The sequence below is a fragment of the Choloepus didactylus genome, chromosome 4 (assembly GCF_015220235.1).
Source record: "Choloepus didactylus isolate mChoDid1 chromosome 4, mChoDid1.pri, whole genome shotgun sequence".
NCBI lineage: Eukaryota > Metazoa > Chordata > Mammalia > Pilosa > Megalonychidae > Choloepus > Choloepus didactylus.
This window is the reverse complement of record NC_051310.1, coordinates 12,441,812-12,454,411: the sequence shown is the minus strand read 5'-3', so window position 1 is coordinate 12,454,411 and position 12,600 is coordinate 12,441,812. Positions and strand designations below refer to the sequence as shown.

The following is a 12,600-nucleotide window of genomic DNA, read 5'->3' as shown; positions in this document are numbered from 1 at the left end:
ATGCCTCATGTGTTGGGGGGAGGAGTTTCTTCCTTGTGAACCTGCATCCAGGCTCTCAAATCAGCCACAGGTTTGGCGTGGGGCTGGAATGGGGCTTCCTGGCTGCTTGACTTCTGCATTCATGTGTCGGAGCAGCTGCTGGGAGTTGGGTGCTGAGGACTCGGAGGTGGAGCAGGCATGGCTCAGGAGGGAGAGAGACGCATAATCAGAAAGCACAGGCCCATGTGGGCTTGAGGGAGTGGTGTACGGGATACACGGAACCACTGAGGGGGTCTGGAATCCAGCCCCAGGTGAGCTGTGAGGTTGGGGAGCCTACCTGGAGGAAGGGACGCCCGAGGGGTTGTTGCTACATGCCAAGGGCACAGGAGCAGGCTGGAGACACACTGGGGGTGCAGGAGGCTGGAGCAGGGGAAACTGGGGGCGGGGGGAGGACACAATGGAGGGAGCTGGGGGTGGGGAGGCAAGGGCCATGTCAGGAAGCCTCAGGGGCCATGGGCAATGGGGAGCCACAGAGGCTTAGGTGGGAGGAGGCGCATGACTATTTCGGGGCTTCAGACAGGTCACCCTTGGGATGGCGGCTGGGAGACCAGAGCAGAGCCAGGGAAGGCCTTGGGAGCTGGCTCAGCCACAAGCCTCTCTGGGTGGGGAGAATTTTCATCTTTGGCAATTCTGTTTTCCTTCTCAGACTGGTTGAATGGAGACGATGTAAAACACGGGACTATGTACTTTTTCTAACATTTCGGGAAAAAAAAAGTGCTCAGATTAAAAAAAAGCCATTTCTATCTCTAAACCTCTTCTCCCATTGCCTGGGTTGTGGTTGCAGGTGGCATGACACGGGCTCTGGGCCTGCCACCGCCTGGCTGTGTGTCTGTTGAGTCAGCAGAAGGCAGGACCGGAGGATGCCAGCCCTTCCTGGTGCAGGCTTGGGTTTCAGTGTCCCCCGAAGGGTTGTCACAAATGCCAGCCAGAATGGAAGTGACTTTTGCTTTCTTGAAGATAGATATCCCAGGATGGGGAAGATGGAAGGAGCAGGTTCGAGAGGGGGTGCATGCTCAGAAAATGGGGGTGGGTTGGAAGCCCCGGCCTGTGAGACTGCCGAGCCCACACGAGGTGGACAGGACCTGCGGACACGGCTGGGGCACAGCGTCCCCCAGAATGGATGGTGAGGGGGGCATCTTTGTGAGAAGCCAGGAAGCTTCTAGAGTCTGAGCTCCAGGCTTGGGCCACCTCCTCAACAGGAAACTCTTAATTAAAGTCATAGGGAAAGCTCAGGGAGAATGGAGGAAGGGGAAATGTCATAAAGAAATACATGGTTGACAGGATACTGGAACATGTGATGAAGGTTAAAACGAAACAAAACCAGCCAGGGACGAGAAGGGCGCTGGCATTTAAGAGATGACGGATGCCGACACTGCATGAGGTTTTCCCACTCTGAAAGGCATCCCACTCTGAAAGGCAGCAGAGGGTGGAAAAGTGGGGCTTTTTCCTCTCAGACTGAGCTCTGCTGAGCTCTCCCGTCTCCGGGAAGGGGTTAGAAACAGCACCTTCCTCTTTGAATGCTGGGAGGACTAACTGGGGCGTGTCGCAGGTGCTCGTGGGCAGGGGCTGTCACGCCTGCCCCGTTTCACAGGGAAGGACATTGGGACTAGGGCAGCCGGCCTGGGGACCCAGAGCCAGTGAGCGGCAGGGCTAGGATTTGAACCCTGTTGAATTCCAAAGCCGGTGCTTGTTTCACCAGATCACACTGCCCCCAAACACTGTCCAACAACAAGATACCACTTCACACCCACTGGGATGGCTATTATTAAAAAAAAACGGAACAGACCAAGTATTGGCAAGGATGTGGAGAAATAGGAACCCTTGTACATTGCTGGTGGGAATGTAAAATTGTGCACCTGCTGCAAAAAACAGAAAATAGTACCTCAAAAAGTTGAACACAGAATTACCACATGATCCAGCAATCCCACTCCTAGGTATACACCCTAAAGAAGTGAAAGCAGGGACCCAAACAGATACTCGTATATATACCAATGTTCATAGCAGCATTTTTCACAACAGCCAAAAAGTGGAAACATCCCAAGTGTCCAGTAACAGGTGAATGGACAAACAAAATGCAGCATATTTGTACAGCTGTAAAAAGGAACGAAGTGCTGATACATGCTACAACATTGAAAAGCTTCATGTTGAGTGAAATAAGCTGCAAAAAGACAAATATTGCAGGATCCCACTTATATGAACTATCTAGAATAGGCAAATTCATAGAGTCAGAAACTAGATTACCAGGGAAAGGAGTTGGGGGCAGATGGGGGCTCATGCTTCATTGGTACAGAACCTCTGGGGTGATGGAAAAGTTTCGGTAAGGGATGGTGGTGGTGGTAGCCCAACATTATGACTGTAATTAACACCACTGAATTGTATACTTTAAAGTGGTTAAAATTAATTTTAGATTGTAGATATGTGTGCTGATTTGGATGTATTATGTCCCCCAAAATGACAAGTTCTTTAATGCAGTCCTTGTGGGGGCAGATGTATTGGTGTTGATTAGGTTGGAATCTTTGGATTAAGCTGTTTCCATGGAGATGTGACTCACCCAACTGTGGGTAATAACTTTGATTAGATTATTTCCATGGAGGTGTGGCCCCGCCCATTCAGCGTGGGTCTTGATTTAGTGTTTGGAGTCCTGTTAAGAGCTCAGACAGAAGGAACTCGCTGCTGCAGCTTAGAGAGACATTTTGAAGACGGTCGTTGGAAGCTGATGCAGACATTTTGGAGAATGCCATTTTGAAACTCAACCTGGGACCAAGCAGACACCGACCACTTTCCTTCCCAGCTAACAGAGGTTTTCCAGATGCCACTGGCCTTCCGTCGCTGAAGGTATACTATTGTTGATGCCTTTGTTTGGACGCTTTTATGGCCTTAGGACTGTAACTTTGTAACCAGATAAACCCCCTTTATAAAAGCCAATCCATTTCTGGGGTTTTGCATAATGGCAGCATTAGCAAACCGAAACACTATGTTATCAGAATGGAACTGCACAATACAGAGTGAACCCCAAGGTAAACTATGGACTATAGTTGATAACAATTATAATACTAACATTCCATCAATTGTAAGAAAGGTACCACTCTAATGTAAACTGTTAGTAAAAGGGAAGACTGTGTGTGTGGAGTGGATGGCTATATGGGAACTGTACTTTCTGCACAATTTTTCTATAAACCTGTAACTCCTCTAATAAAAAAAAATTAATGGTGAAGATGGGGAATTTTATGTTATATGTATGTTACCACAGTAAGTTTTTTTATAAACAAACAAACAAAAAATGATGTCTCACCCCACCAAAACTCGAGGCATAACAGCACTGCTCCTGGGAATTAGCAGCCCTTGTGGGTCAGGGGCCACTAGGCAGAGTAAATGTAGTGGGCTGAGCTAAACAGAAGGGATGTGATGCCAGGACCTGGATCCACAAGGGATGAAAGAGCTGAAAAGCCGTCAGGAGTCAGCAGGCGACCCAGAGATCAGCCACTTGCGTGGCTTAGCTGGAGAGACAGAGGGAGGAGGTGAGGCTTCCAGATAAGGGTTGGGAGAGACTGAGAAGGAGCTGGGGTCTCCAAGGAGACAGAACTGCTGCAGGAGACCCCACCCAGGTCGGAGAGGCTGCTGGAGGGACCCGGGGTTCTCCGTGCCTCGGGCCCTCCAGCCTCCCTCTGGTGCTTGCTGGGGGCTGGGCCGCCGGAAACCAGCATGGGCAGCCTGAGCACAGCAGCCTGCAGGGTGGGCCCTGCTAGGGAGATGCGAGGAAGGGATGTGAGGGCACCCACAGGATGGCCGTCCATCTGGAGACCGTGAAGGACACAGGCTTCCTTTGTCCTGCTCCTGGCTCCCTGAGCAACTGGCCCAGCTGCAATTTTGGGGGGACCAGCCTTGTAGGAAGGCAGGGTACTGGTGCCTAGTCAGTCTCAGTTGGGAGACCACGGATTGTCAACCGCGGTGCAGAACCCTGTGTACCAGGGGCCGCTTGGCTTCAACACCTCCCTTCCCCTCTCTGGTCCTTGGGAAGCTCAGGCTGCAGAATGGGGTTCCCGACATGGCTTTGTGTTACCACCAGTGAGGGGCAGACACCCCATCAGGACCAGGCTAGAACAGCCCTATACCCCAAATCCTCCAACACCCAAACACCAACAAAATGTGCCAACAATATTTCCTGCTATTCGATGATCCAGACACACCAAGAATCCTGCTTAGGACAGAACCAAATCCCTTAATTCCCTCCCGGCAAGAGAGGGGGGACATCAGGTTCCCGAGCTGCTGTCAGCTTGGCTAGCCCTATTAGTCTCATTATTACAAAGAAGGAAAATGAGACTTGCAGAGGCAAAGAGCTTGCCAAGAAGTGATGAATCCAGGATTAATGATAATAATATTAATACCCAACATTTATCTAGCATTTTGTATGTGCCCAACTCTGTGTTAAAAGGATCACAGCAATTAACTCATTTATCCTACAAAGAGTCAGTGAGACACTTGTTATTATCCCCACTTTAAAGCCAAGAAAATGAGAGTCAGTGATATGAAGAACATTGACCACCATCATGCAGACGCTAAGAAGGACCCACTGCTCTCAAACTACATGGCGCTACTTGGCTGCCACGTCCTGTCTATACCTTCCCCCAGAATCCCTCAGAGTGCTGCCCACGCAGTTGGGGGGCCCTGGGGAGCCCTGGTGGACCCTGGGGCAGCCTGCCCTCTGTGAGTCTTCTCCACAGGCACCTGTGCCAGTTTGGATATATTATTCCCCCCAAGAAAAAGCCATGATCTTTTAATCCAATCTCCTGATATATTGGGATTATGTTGTTTCCATGGAGACGTGACCCACCTAACTGTGGGTGATAACCCTGATTCAATAATTTCCATGGAGGTGTGGCCCTGCCCATTCAGCATGGGCCTTGATTAATTTACTAGAGCCCTATAAAAGTTCAGACAGAAGGAATTTGCTGCTGCAACTTGCAGAGACATTTTGAAGATGGCCATTGAAAGCAGAGTTTTGCTGACACTTTGGGGGTACTAGCCCAGAGTTTGTCCCGATGACCTGCAGCTTAGAGACATTTTGGAGAATGCCATTTTGAAACGCAACCTGGGAGCAAGCAGACACCAGCCATGTGCCTCCCAGAAACAGGTTTTCCAGACACCCTTGGTGATCTTTAGTGAAGGTACCCTATTGTTGATGCCTTTGTTTGGACATTTTCATGGCCTTAAGACTGTAATTTTGTAACCGAAGAAATCCCCTTTATAAAAGCCAATTCATTATGGTGTTCTGCAGAACAGCAGCACTAGCAAACCGGAACAGCACCCAAGTTCCAGGAAGGCAACTCCAGGGCACAAATCTGGGCCTTTGCTCAAGAACCTAGTGTTGGGAACAATAAACTGCAGTCCCAGCTGCCAGGCAGCCTCAGTGACACAGTGCCTGCCCCTCCAGCTCTGTGCCAATCCAGCTGACCACTGGCTTTTGCTCGAGAACCCAAGTACTTTGGGTCTGTGCAAACCCAGCTCCCATATGGCCTGGCTTCTGCTCCAGTGACCTGGCCGGGGACCACCCACCACAGACTGACCCCAGACCCGTCGGCAGTGCAGGCAGAGGCTGGCCGTAGCACCAGGCACGCTCAGCCTCCCCACCACTCGCTTCTCCACGGCTCAGCCCTGCCCTGCCCTGCCACTCACCAATCCCACCCTCACTCGCTTTCCTGCTGCTCTCATACACCGTGGCTGGAATTTCAGGAACTGAGCTTGCAGCTGGTTTTAATCCCAAAGCTTCTGTCAAGCGGATTCTGGGAAGGCTCTTTCTTGTTTGCTTCTCACAGATCATGTGGCAGAGAAGCCATCGTCCAAAGCATGGAGAGGATGGTGCCCTGCAGTTCTCTCCTACGTGGCATCAGCAGAAGGTGACTCCGAGAACAAAGTGTGTAAGGGAGGCTGGGCATCACATTTGGTCACTGGACCAGGCATGCTCCCATCACCTTACTGAATCTTACAACAGCTCTCCAAGGGAGCTGCCTCTGGAGTTGAGAACTCCTGGGTTTGGTCCCATTTTAGATGTAACCAAACAGAGGCTTGGGGAGAGTAGGAGTCTGCACTAATGCCGCACAGACTGCACTACAGCCCCCTCTGCCCACCGGCTTATAAAAGACAAAGAAAGTCCACTTTGTAACCAGGGTGGTCGGGGTCTGCTTTACAACTACAGCCACTTAAGGGGACCGGCCAGCAACTGCTTCCAAGGCCGGTGCTCTGGAGAGGCGACTTGCAATCAGCCACCCCAGATGAACGGTCCCGGGCAGTGAGGCCGGCGGCCCCCGGCCCACCTCCTTCCGCAGTCAGCATCTCCCATCACCTTCCAATTAACTACACCCAACTCTCCCTCAAAAGGCACAGACTGAAGGACACCCAGATTTTGCCCCGGGAAACGCTGGTCTCAGCAACGCTTAGTAAAAACATAAAGGTCTGAGAGGGGAGAAGGCATGAAGGCAAGCACGAAACCAGCGGAACCGGTGCGCGGAAGCCAGACTGCCCGCAAAAGAGCGCGGGGCCTCGGGGCTGGGGGCTCCAAGGGGCGGGGCCGGGGGCTCCAAGGGGCGGGGCCTTGGCTCCCGAGGACCAGCTGCGATTGGCTCAGGTTGCCAGGAGGGCAGCCAATCAGAGGCTGCAAGGGGGCAGGCACTGGCGGGGTCCTGAGGGTGGCGCTCGGCCCGCCCCTGGGTGTGGTCCGGGAGGCGGGGGACGGCCCCGCGGAGGGGCGCGCAGCGTGGGCGAGGCGCCGGGGGACCCCGCTGGGACCCCGAGTCCGGGGACAGGCGTGACGCTGGGCGGGCCAATCCGCGAGGCCGGGCTTCGGATCTGGGGGGAGAGGCGTTAGGTCAGTGTTCTCCACCCTGCGGGCTGTGAAACCAGTGCAGAGGTCTTGATCAAAGATTCTTCATAACGAAAGACAACAGAATAGGAGGGAATGGAAAATTTCACAGAGCTTCTCGTGTGCTAGGGAAAAATACGGTTCAAGACTTGTTTGATAGCCGGGTCATACATGCGTGTGTGTAGCATGTATTCTTGTGGTTTTAAAAATCTTCGAGGAACAATTGTATAAAAATGTAGCTTATGAGGGGTGACAATGGGATTGGGGAAGCCATAAGGACCACACTCCACTTTGTCTAGTTTATGGATGGATGAGTAGAAAAATAGGGGAAGGAAACAAACAAACAAAGGTACCCAGTGTTCTTTTCTACTTCAATTGCTCTTTTTCACTTTAATTATTATTCTTGTTATTTTTGTGTGTGTGCTAATGAAGGTGTCAGGGATTGATTTAGGTGATGAATGTACAACTATGTAATGGTACTGTGAACAATCGAATGTACGATTTGTTTTGTATGACTGTGTGGTATGTGAATATATCTCAATAAAATGAAGATAAAAAAATAAAAAAAAATGTGGCTTTTTCTGGGGACAAAAAAAAAAATCTTCGAGGAACAACAGATTGGAATAGTGGTTCTCCAACTTGCGGCTGCCTCAGAACTGCCTGGAGAGCTGTGTTTTAAAATGCAGGTTGCTGGGACCCACTTCCAGTTTCAGATAAGGAGGTCTTAGTGGCTGGGGCCTGAGAATTTGCATTTCCAGTTCCCAGGGGAAGCAGATGCTGCCCGTCCCAGGGCCACACTTGGCAAACTGCTGTATTCGATGATGTCTAAGGCTCCTTTTAGCTAGAATTTACTATTCCAGCTGCGGTGTGAGAGAGTGTGTGTGTGTGTGTGTGTGTGTGTGTGTGTGTGTGTGTGCGCACGCATGCGTTTGGCATATGCATATATATATGGAGGGAAGGATTGCAGCTAGGGGTTTCCACGGTCAGTCCAATATGGGCCAAGATTAGAAAACCAAAAGAAATCTGAATTCACCACGTGTCCAAAACTGCCTTCCTTGACCCAGCTCCCTGAGTTACCTGGGTTAAGAACAGAGCAGGCCCCTTTCACCTGAAGGACAGAGTGAGGCACTGCTGCTGGTTCCCTCCCCAAACTATAAAGGCCTTTGCTTCAAGCTGCATCCCTGGAGCTGAGCTGCACACAGTGGCTGCTTTTGTTTCATTGATAGACCTTGAAGGTATTCACACACACTTATTCCTCGAAGGCCCCAGAAGGTAACCACAGATACCACCAGCTCTCCGGCCTCACCTCCTGCTGGCCACCCTGCCCCCCTGCCCCCCACACACCCTTAACCTCCCAGGAACAAGAAACACCCACTGTTTCCTCTGCACTCACCAGGTTGCTTCCCTCTGCCTAGGACACTGAGCACCCCTGGAGGCTCAGCTCAGAGGGCTTCTCTTCCAGGAAGCCTTCCCTGACTGTCAATCTCAGCTTGGATCCTACCATCCGAAAATCTCTGTCCCCTCATCTGTCTTGCTCCCTACTCCCCTCCTCTTTGGGCTCAGTGCCTGCTCAGTGTGACTGTGAATGAATGTGACAGACCCCACCCGACCCCGCCAGTCCGTGGGATCCTTAAGGACCAGCGAAGTCTCAGTGCTTCTAAGAAATTGCATGGGGGGTGGGGTGAGGTGAGGGGTGGGGGTGAGGACAAAAGCCTGCCCTGAAAGGGCACACTGTCCAAAGAGCACCATCTCCCCCTACCCCCTGCCCCCACCCAGCGCTACCTGCACAATACCAAGAGGGAGGGCGGGAGCCCTAAGTGCCCTCTCGAAATCCTGGGCAGTGACACACCACAGACCCCCGCTCATCTTGAGGTTAAATCTCCAAGGCCTGCATGCCCTGCTCAGGCTAATGCCAAGAAGGAGAGCTCGCCATCTACCCTGCAGGAGGGCACGGCCAGCCCCAGTTCCCTCCAGGCTGGCATGCCCAGCACCTCCCCCCCCCCAGGAGACTGGATATTGGGCCCTTTGCCATGCACCTGTCCCCACCTTCCCCCGTGACGCAGACCAGCGTCCTGATAGCATGGTGGACAGGCGTCTCCCAGCTGAACCTGCCAGCCCCTTCTGCCCCAGTGCGTTTACACCTCCTGGTGCAGGAACCTTGCTTGACTTCCCCACAGAGGAGATTCCAACACTGAACCCACCAGACCTGCCTGTCCGGCTGGTCCAAGCCACAGCCTCCCCCGGCGGGACCAGCAGCCCCTTTGCTGGACGTCAGCTCAGCATGGCCTGCAGCCCCCAGGGGCGGGTAGGGGGGCACTGCAGCACAGCTCAAGCCTGAAAAATGCAGATGCTTTTAAAAGAAAAGAATATGGCTGTGCGGGAATATATTCCCAGACTCCACTTTTCTCAACACTGACTTTAGAAATACGTTTTCTCCTTGATGAAAATGCCTTTCAGTTGAAAAGCATGGCACCAATATACAGTGTTTAAAAGTTTTTAAACTTCTCACAGAAGCCCATGATCTCCAGAAAAATCTTCAGACCCCAAGTCAAGAAACTGGCCCAGTGGATGTCACTGCTCTTTGGGGACCCTCGAGGATGGGGCTCCCGTCTAACCCCACAGTTGCCTGACTTGCCACAAGGCTTTCGGGTTCTGCCTCAGTTTCTAGATGCTCCAAGTCTAGTTCCTGCTTCTCAAGCATAGCCCTTCCGCTCTCCCCTCCCCTGCTCTTCCCCTTCCCCGTTCTCCTTTGGAGATTTGGCTCACAGGCACACAGAGGAGGAAACCTGTCTGGCTTCCCCTCCCCCAGTAGAAACGACCCCTCCCTGCTTTGGCGCCCCAGGGGGCCCCACGTGGGCTACCATTTATTGTGTGTTTACTAATCACTTCCCATGTTCTCCTCCCGACCACGACCACGTCTGGGAGGTAGATACTATCATGGGTCCCATTTCACAATGAGAAAACTGGGGCTTAGGATGGCAGGGCAGGGTTAGTGAGTGTCATATTTCACTTTATCTGTTGCCACACCTTGTCTCTGCAGGAGCTCCCGAAAGGAAGGCATCTGATTAGTTGGCTGGGAATGAGCCATCACTTTTTAAAAAAAATAAATAAACTGCTTTATTGAGGTATAATTGACATACAATAAATTGCCAGTGATGGTCAATTTCATGTGTCAACTTAGTTGGGTTATGATGTCCAGTTGTTTGGTCAGGTAAGCACTGGTCTGATTGTTACTGTAAATTTCATGGATTTAAATCATCAGTCAGTCGATTGCATCTGCGGCTGATGACATCTACAAACCACTAAGGAGACTGCCTTCAGCAATGAGAGAAGTCTCATCCAATCAGTTGAAGGCCTTAAGGATTTCAGCAGTCAGAAAGAATTTCTATCTCTAGAAATTCTCCTGGGGTATTCATTAAACCTTCATTACAGTTCCCAACTTGGCGCCTGACCTATGGAATTTGGGCTTGTGCCTCCCTGTGGTCACATGTGCCAATTTCTATAATAAAGCTCATAATATTTACACACACACACACACACACACACACACACACGTTTATGCTGTCAATTCTGTTTTCCCCAGAGAACTCCAGCAAATACACTGCCAGTATTTAAACTGTACAGTTTAATAAGTTTTGACATAAACACCCATAAAACCATCACCACCGTCAAGATAATGAACACATCCATCACCTCCAAAAGGTTCCTGGTGCCCTTTGTAATCCTCTCCTCCTGCCCACTCCCATCCCAGGCAGCCACTGTCTGCTTACTGTCACTATAGATTAGTTTGCATTTTCTAGAGTTTTTCATATAAATGGAATGATACAGCATGTACTCCTTTCAGAGGTCTGGCTTCTTACACTCAGCATACTTATTCTAAGATTCATCTATGTTTGTTGTGTGCATCAATAATTCGTTCCTTTTGATGGCTTCAGAATATTCCACTGTATGGTTGTTTATTCACCCATCGATGGATGGTTTTTGGAGATTACACATAGCACTGCTATGAACATATGCTTTCATTTCTCTTGCATAAATACCCAGGAGTGGGATGGCTGGGTCATGTGGTAGGTGTATATTTAAACTTTTAAGGCACTGCCAAGTTCTTTTCCAGAGTGGCCTCACCACTTTACCTTCCCACCCGCAGTGGATGGAAGTTCCAGTGCCTCCACATCCTCACCCACGCTTGGTGTGGTCAGCCTTTTTACTGTTGGCCATCCTAATCGGTGTGTGATGAGATCTCACTGTGATTTTGCAGTTCTGAATGGCTAACCAACTTCTTTATTTTAACATTTTAATTCGGGCCTTGGAACTAAGCACTTCCCAGAGACTGAGGAGGTGAGTGACAGGGAGACGTGAGCCAATGGGAACCTGCTCCAGCCCCAAGGGGGCGGACTGCCAACTCCTTCCGTGGGCAGCTCCCTGAGGACAAAACTGGCGTGGTGGTTTGGAGCCATGTACTCCAGAAAAGCATGTTCTTAAATCCAATGCATTCCTGTGAATCCATCTGATGAGGCTACTTCAGTTAAGGTTGGGCCTGGCCTTCAGTACATAATTCTTAGTACTGAAGTTCTTTATAAGCAGAATGAAATTCAGACAGGGAGAGAGAGAGAGAGAAAGCCACGGAAGCAAGAAGCTAAAATTCAGCAGAACCCAGAAGAGAGTAGAGAAGCTAGGAGGGGCTGCATGGGCCTTGCCATCTGTCAAGCTAAGAACCAAAGATCACCAGCAGCCAGCCCCAGAACGCCACTGTCTTCAGGAAGAAAGCATCACCTTGATGACACCTTGATTTGGACTTTTTCCCACCTCAAACCGTGAGCAAATAAATTCCCATTGTTTAAACCAACCCATTTCATGGTATTTGCTTGGAAACTGAAACAAGTGGGCACCTTGAACCAGCAGCCAAGAGTGTGTAACATCAGAGAAGCAATTGGAGTCACTCACAAGAGCTCCCAAAGAGCTCCTCCCTTGGCCACTACCCCATCCTCCCGCAGGCCCCGACAGTCCCCGGAGGCCCTGGTTCAAAGGGGGCCTGAATCCCTGCCCAACACCTTGTGCAGCTGCCACGGGGCTTCCTAGCATCAGGGTTGAAAAACAGCTCGCAAGGTAGGGGGCCTGGGTTCGAGTCCAGCCCCCTGAACTCTGAGTCTGTGGTTCTCGCTGAATGCAACCTGCACCGGGGCACAGTCCTTGGCCTCTCGATCATGGCATCTGGGACAATGACACCTAGGGGTTGCCCCCAAATATTTTTGAATGGATAAGTAAATCTGGAAATTATAAATGACGATGCCTCTTCTGGCCTCGGCTGACACATAAACAGTTGCCAAGAGCCTTCTTCCTTCGGGGGGCGGGGGGTGGGGGAGGGAACAGGCCCTGGATGGGCATCCGGGGCCCTGGATTCCAATGCCGGCTCCGATGTCAACCAGCTCAGCTCCTCGTTGGTAAAAGAGTAAAAGGGGAGCGATGGCTCCCACCTGCCTCCCATGCCTTCTGAGATGGGCGAGCTTTAATCCTGAAGGCTGTTTTACAGGGAAGAGGCAAATCCATTCGCAGTGGGAGTTTTCTCTAACAGAATCACTGTTAGGAAGGGAAAAACCCACTGCAGAGAAACCCTACCTTATCAGAATGTTAGGGACTACAATTATCTTCTGTTCTGGGAACCTAAAGGCGAATCACACCAGGTTACAGTGTGTCTGTGCTGGTTT

General features: G+C 50.9%; 2 protein-coding genes across 7 annotated transcripts in view; both read right to left on the bottom strand.

Annotated features, from left to right (window-relative positions):
- SYNE3 (spectrin repeat containing nuclear envelope family member 3) overlaps positions 1-12,600 on the bottom strand; it is a 121,565-nt gene that overhangs the window by 85,640 nt on the left and 23,325 nt on the right. The gene's annotated exons all lie outside the window — the stretch shown is intronic.
- LOC119532562 (predicted GPI-anchored protein 58) lies at positions 3,490-11,113 on the bottom strand. Its single transcript, XM_037835016.1, has 4 exons — positions 11,076-11,113; positions 6,521-6,882; positions 3,641-3,781; positions 3,490-3,536 (listed from the first exon to the last, which is right to left on the bottom strand). Exons 1-4 carry the CDS (start codon positions 11,111-11,113, stop codon positions 3,490-3,492), a joined length of 588 nt encoding a protein of 195 aa, XP_037690944.1.

Coding starts and splice junctions, on each gene's coding strand:
- LOC119532562 (XM_037835016.1), bottom strand. CDS start 11,113: ATGGCCAACAGTAAAAAGGCTGACCACACCAAGCGTGG. Junction 3,782..6,520: donor GCACCGGTTCCGCTGGTTTC/GTGCTTGCCTTC, acceptor GCATCTCCCTAG/CAGGGCCCACCCTGCAGGCT. Junction 3,537..3,640: donor CAGCAGCCTCTCCGACCTGG/GTGGGGTCTCCT, acceptor CTGTCTCTCCAG/CTAAGCCACGCAAGTGGCTG.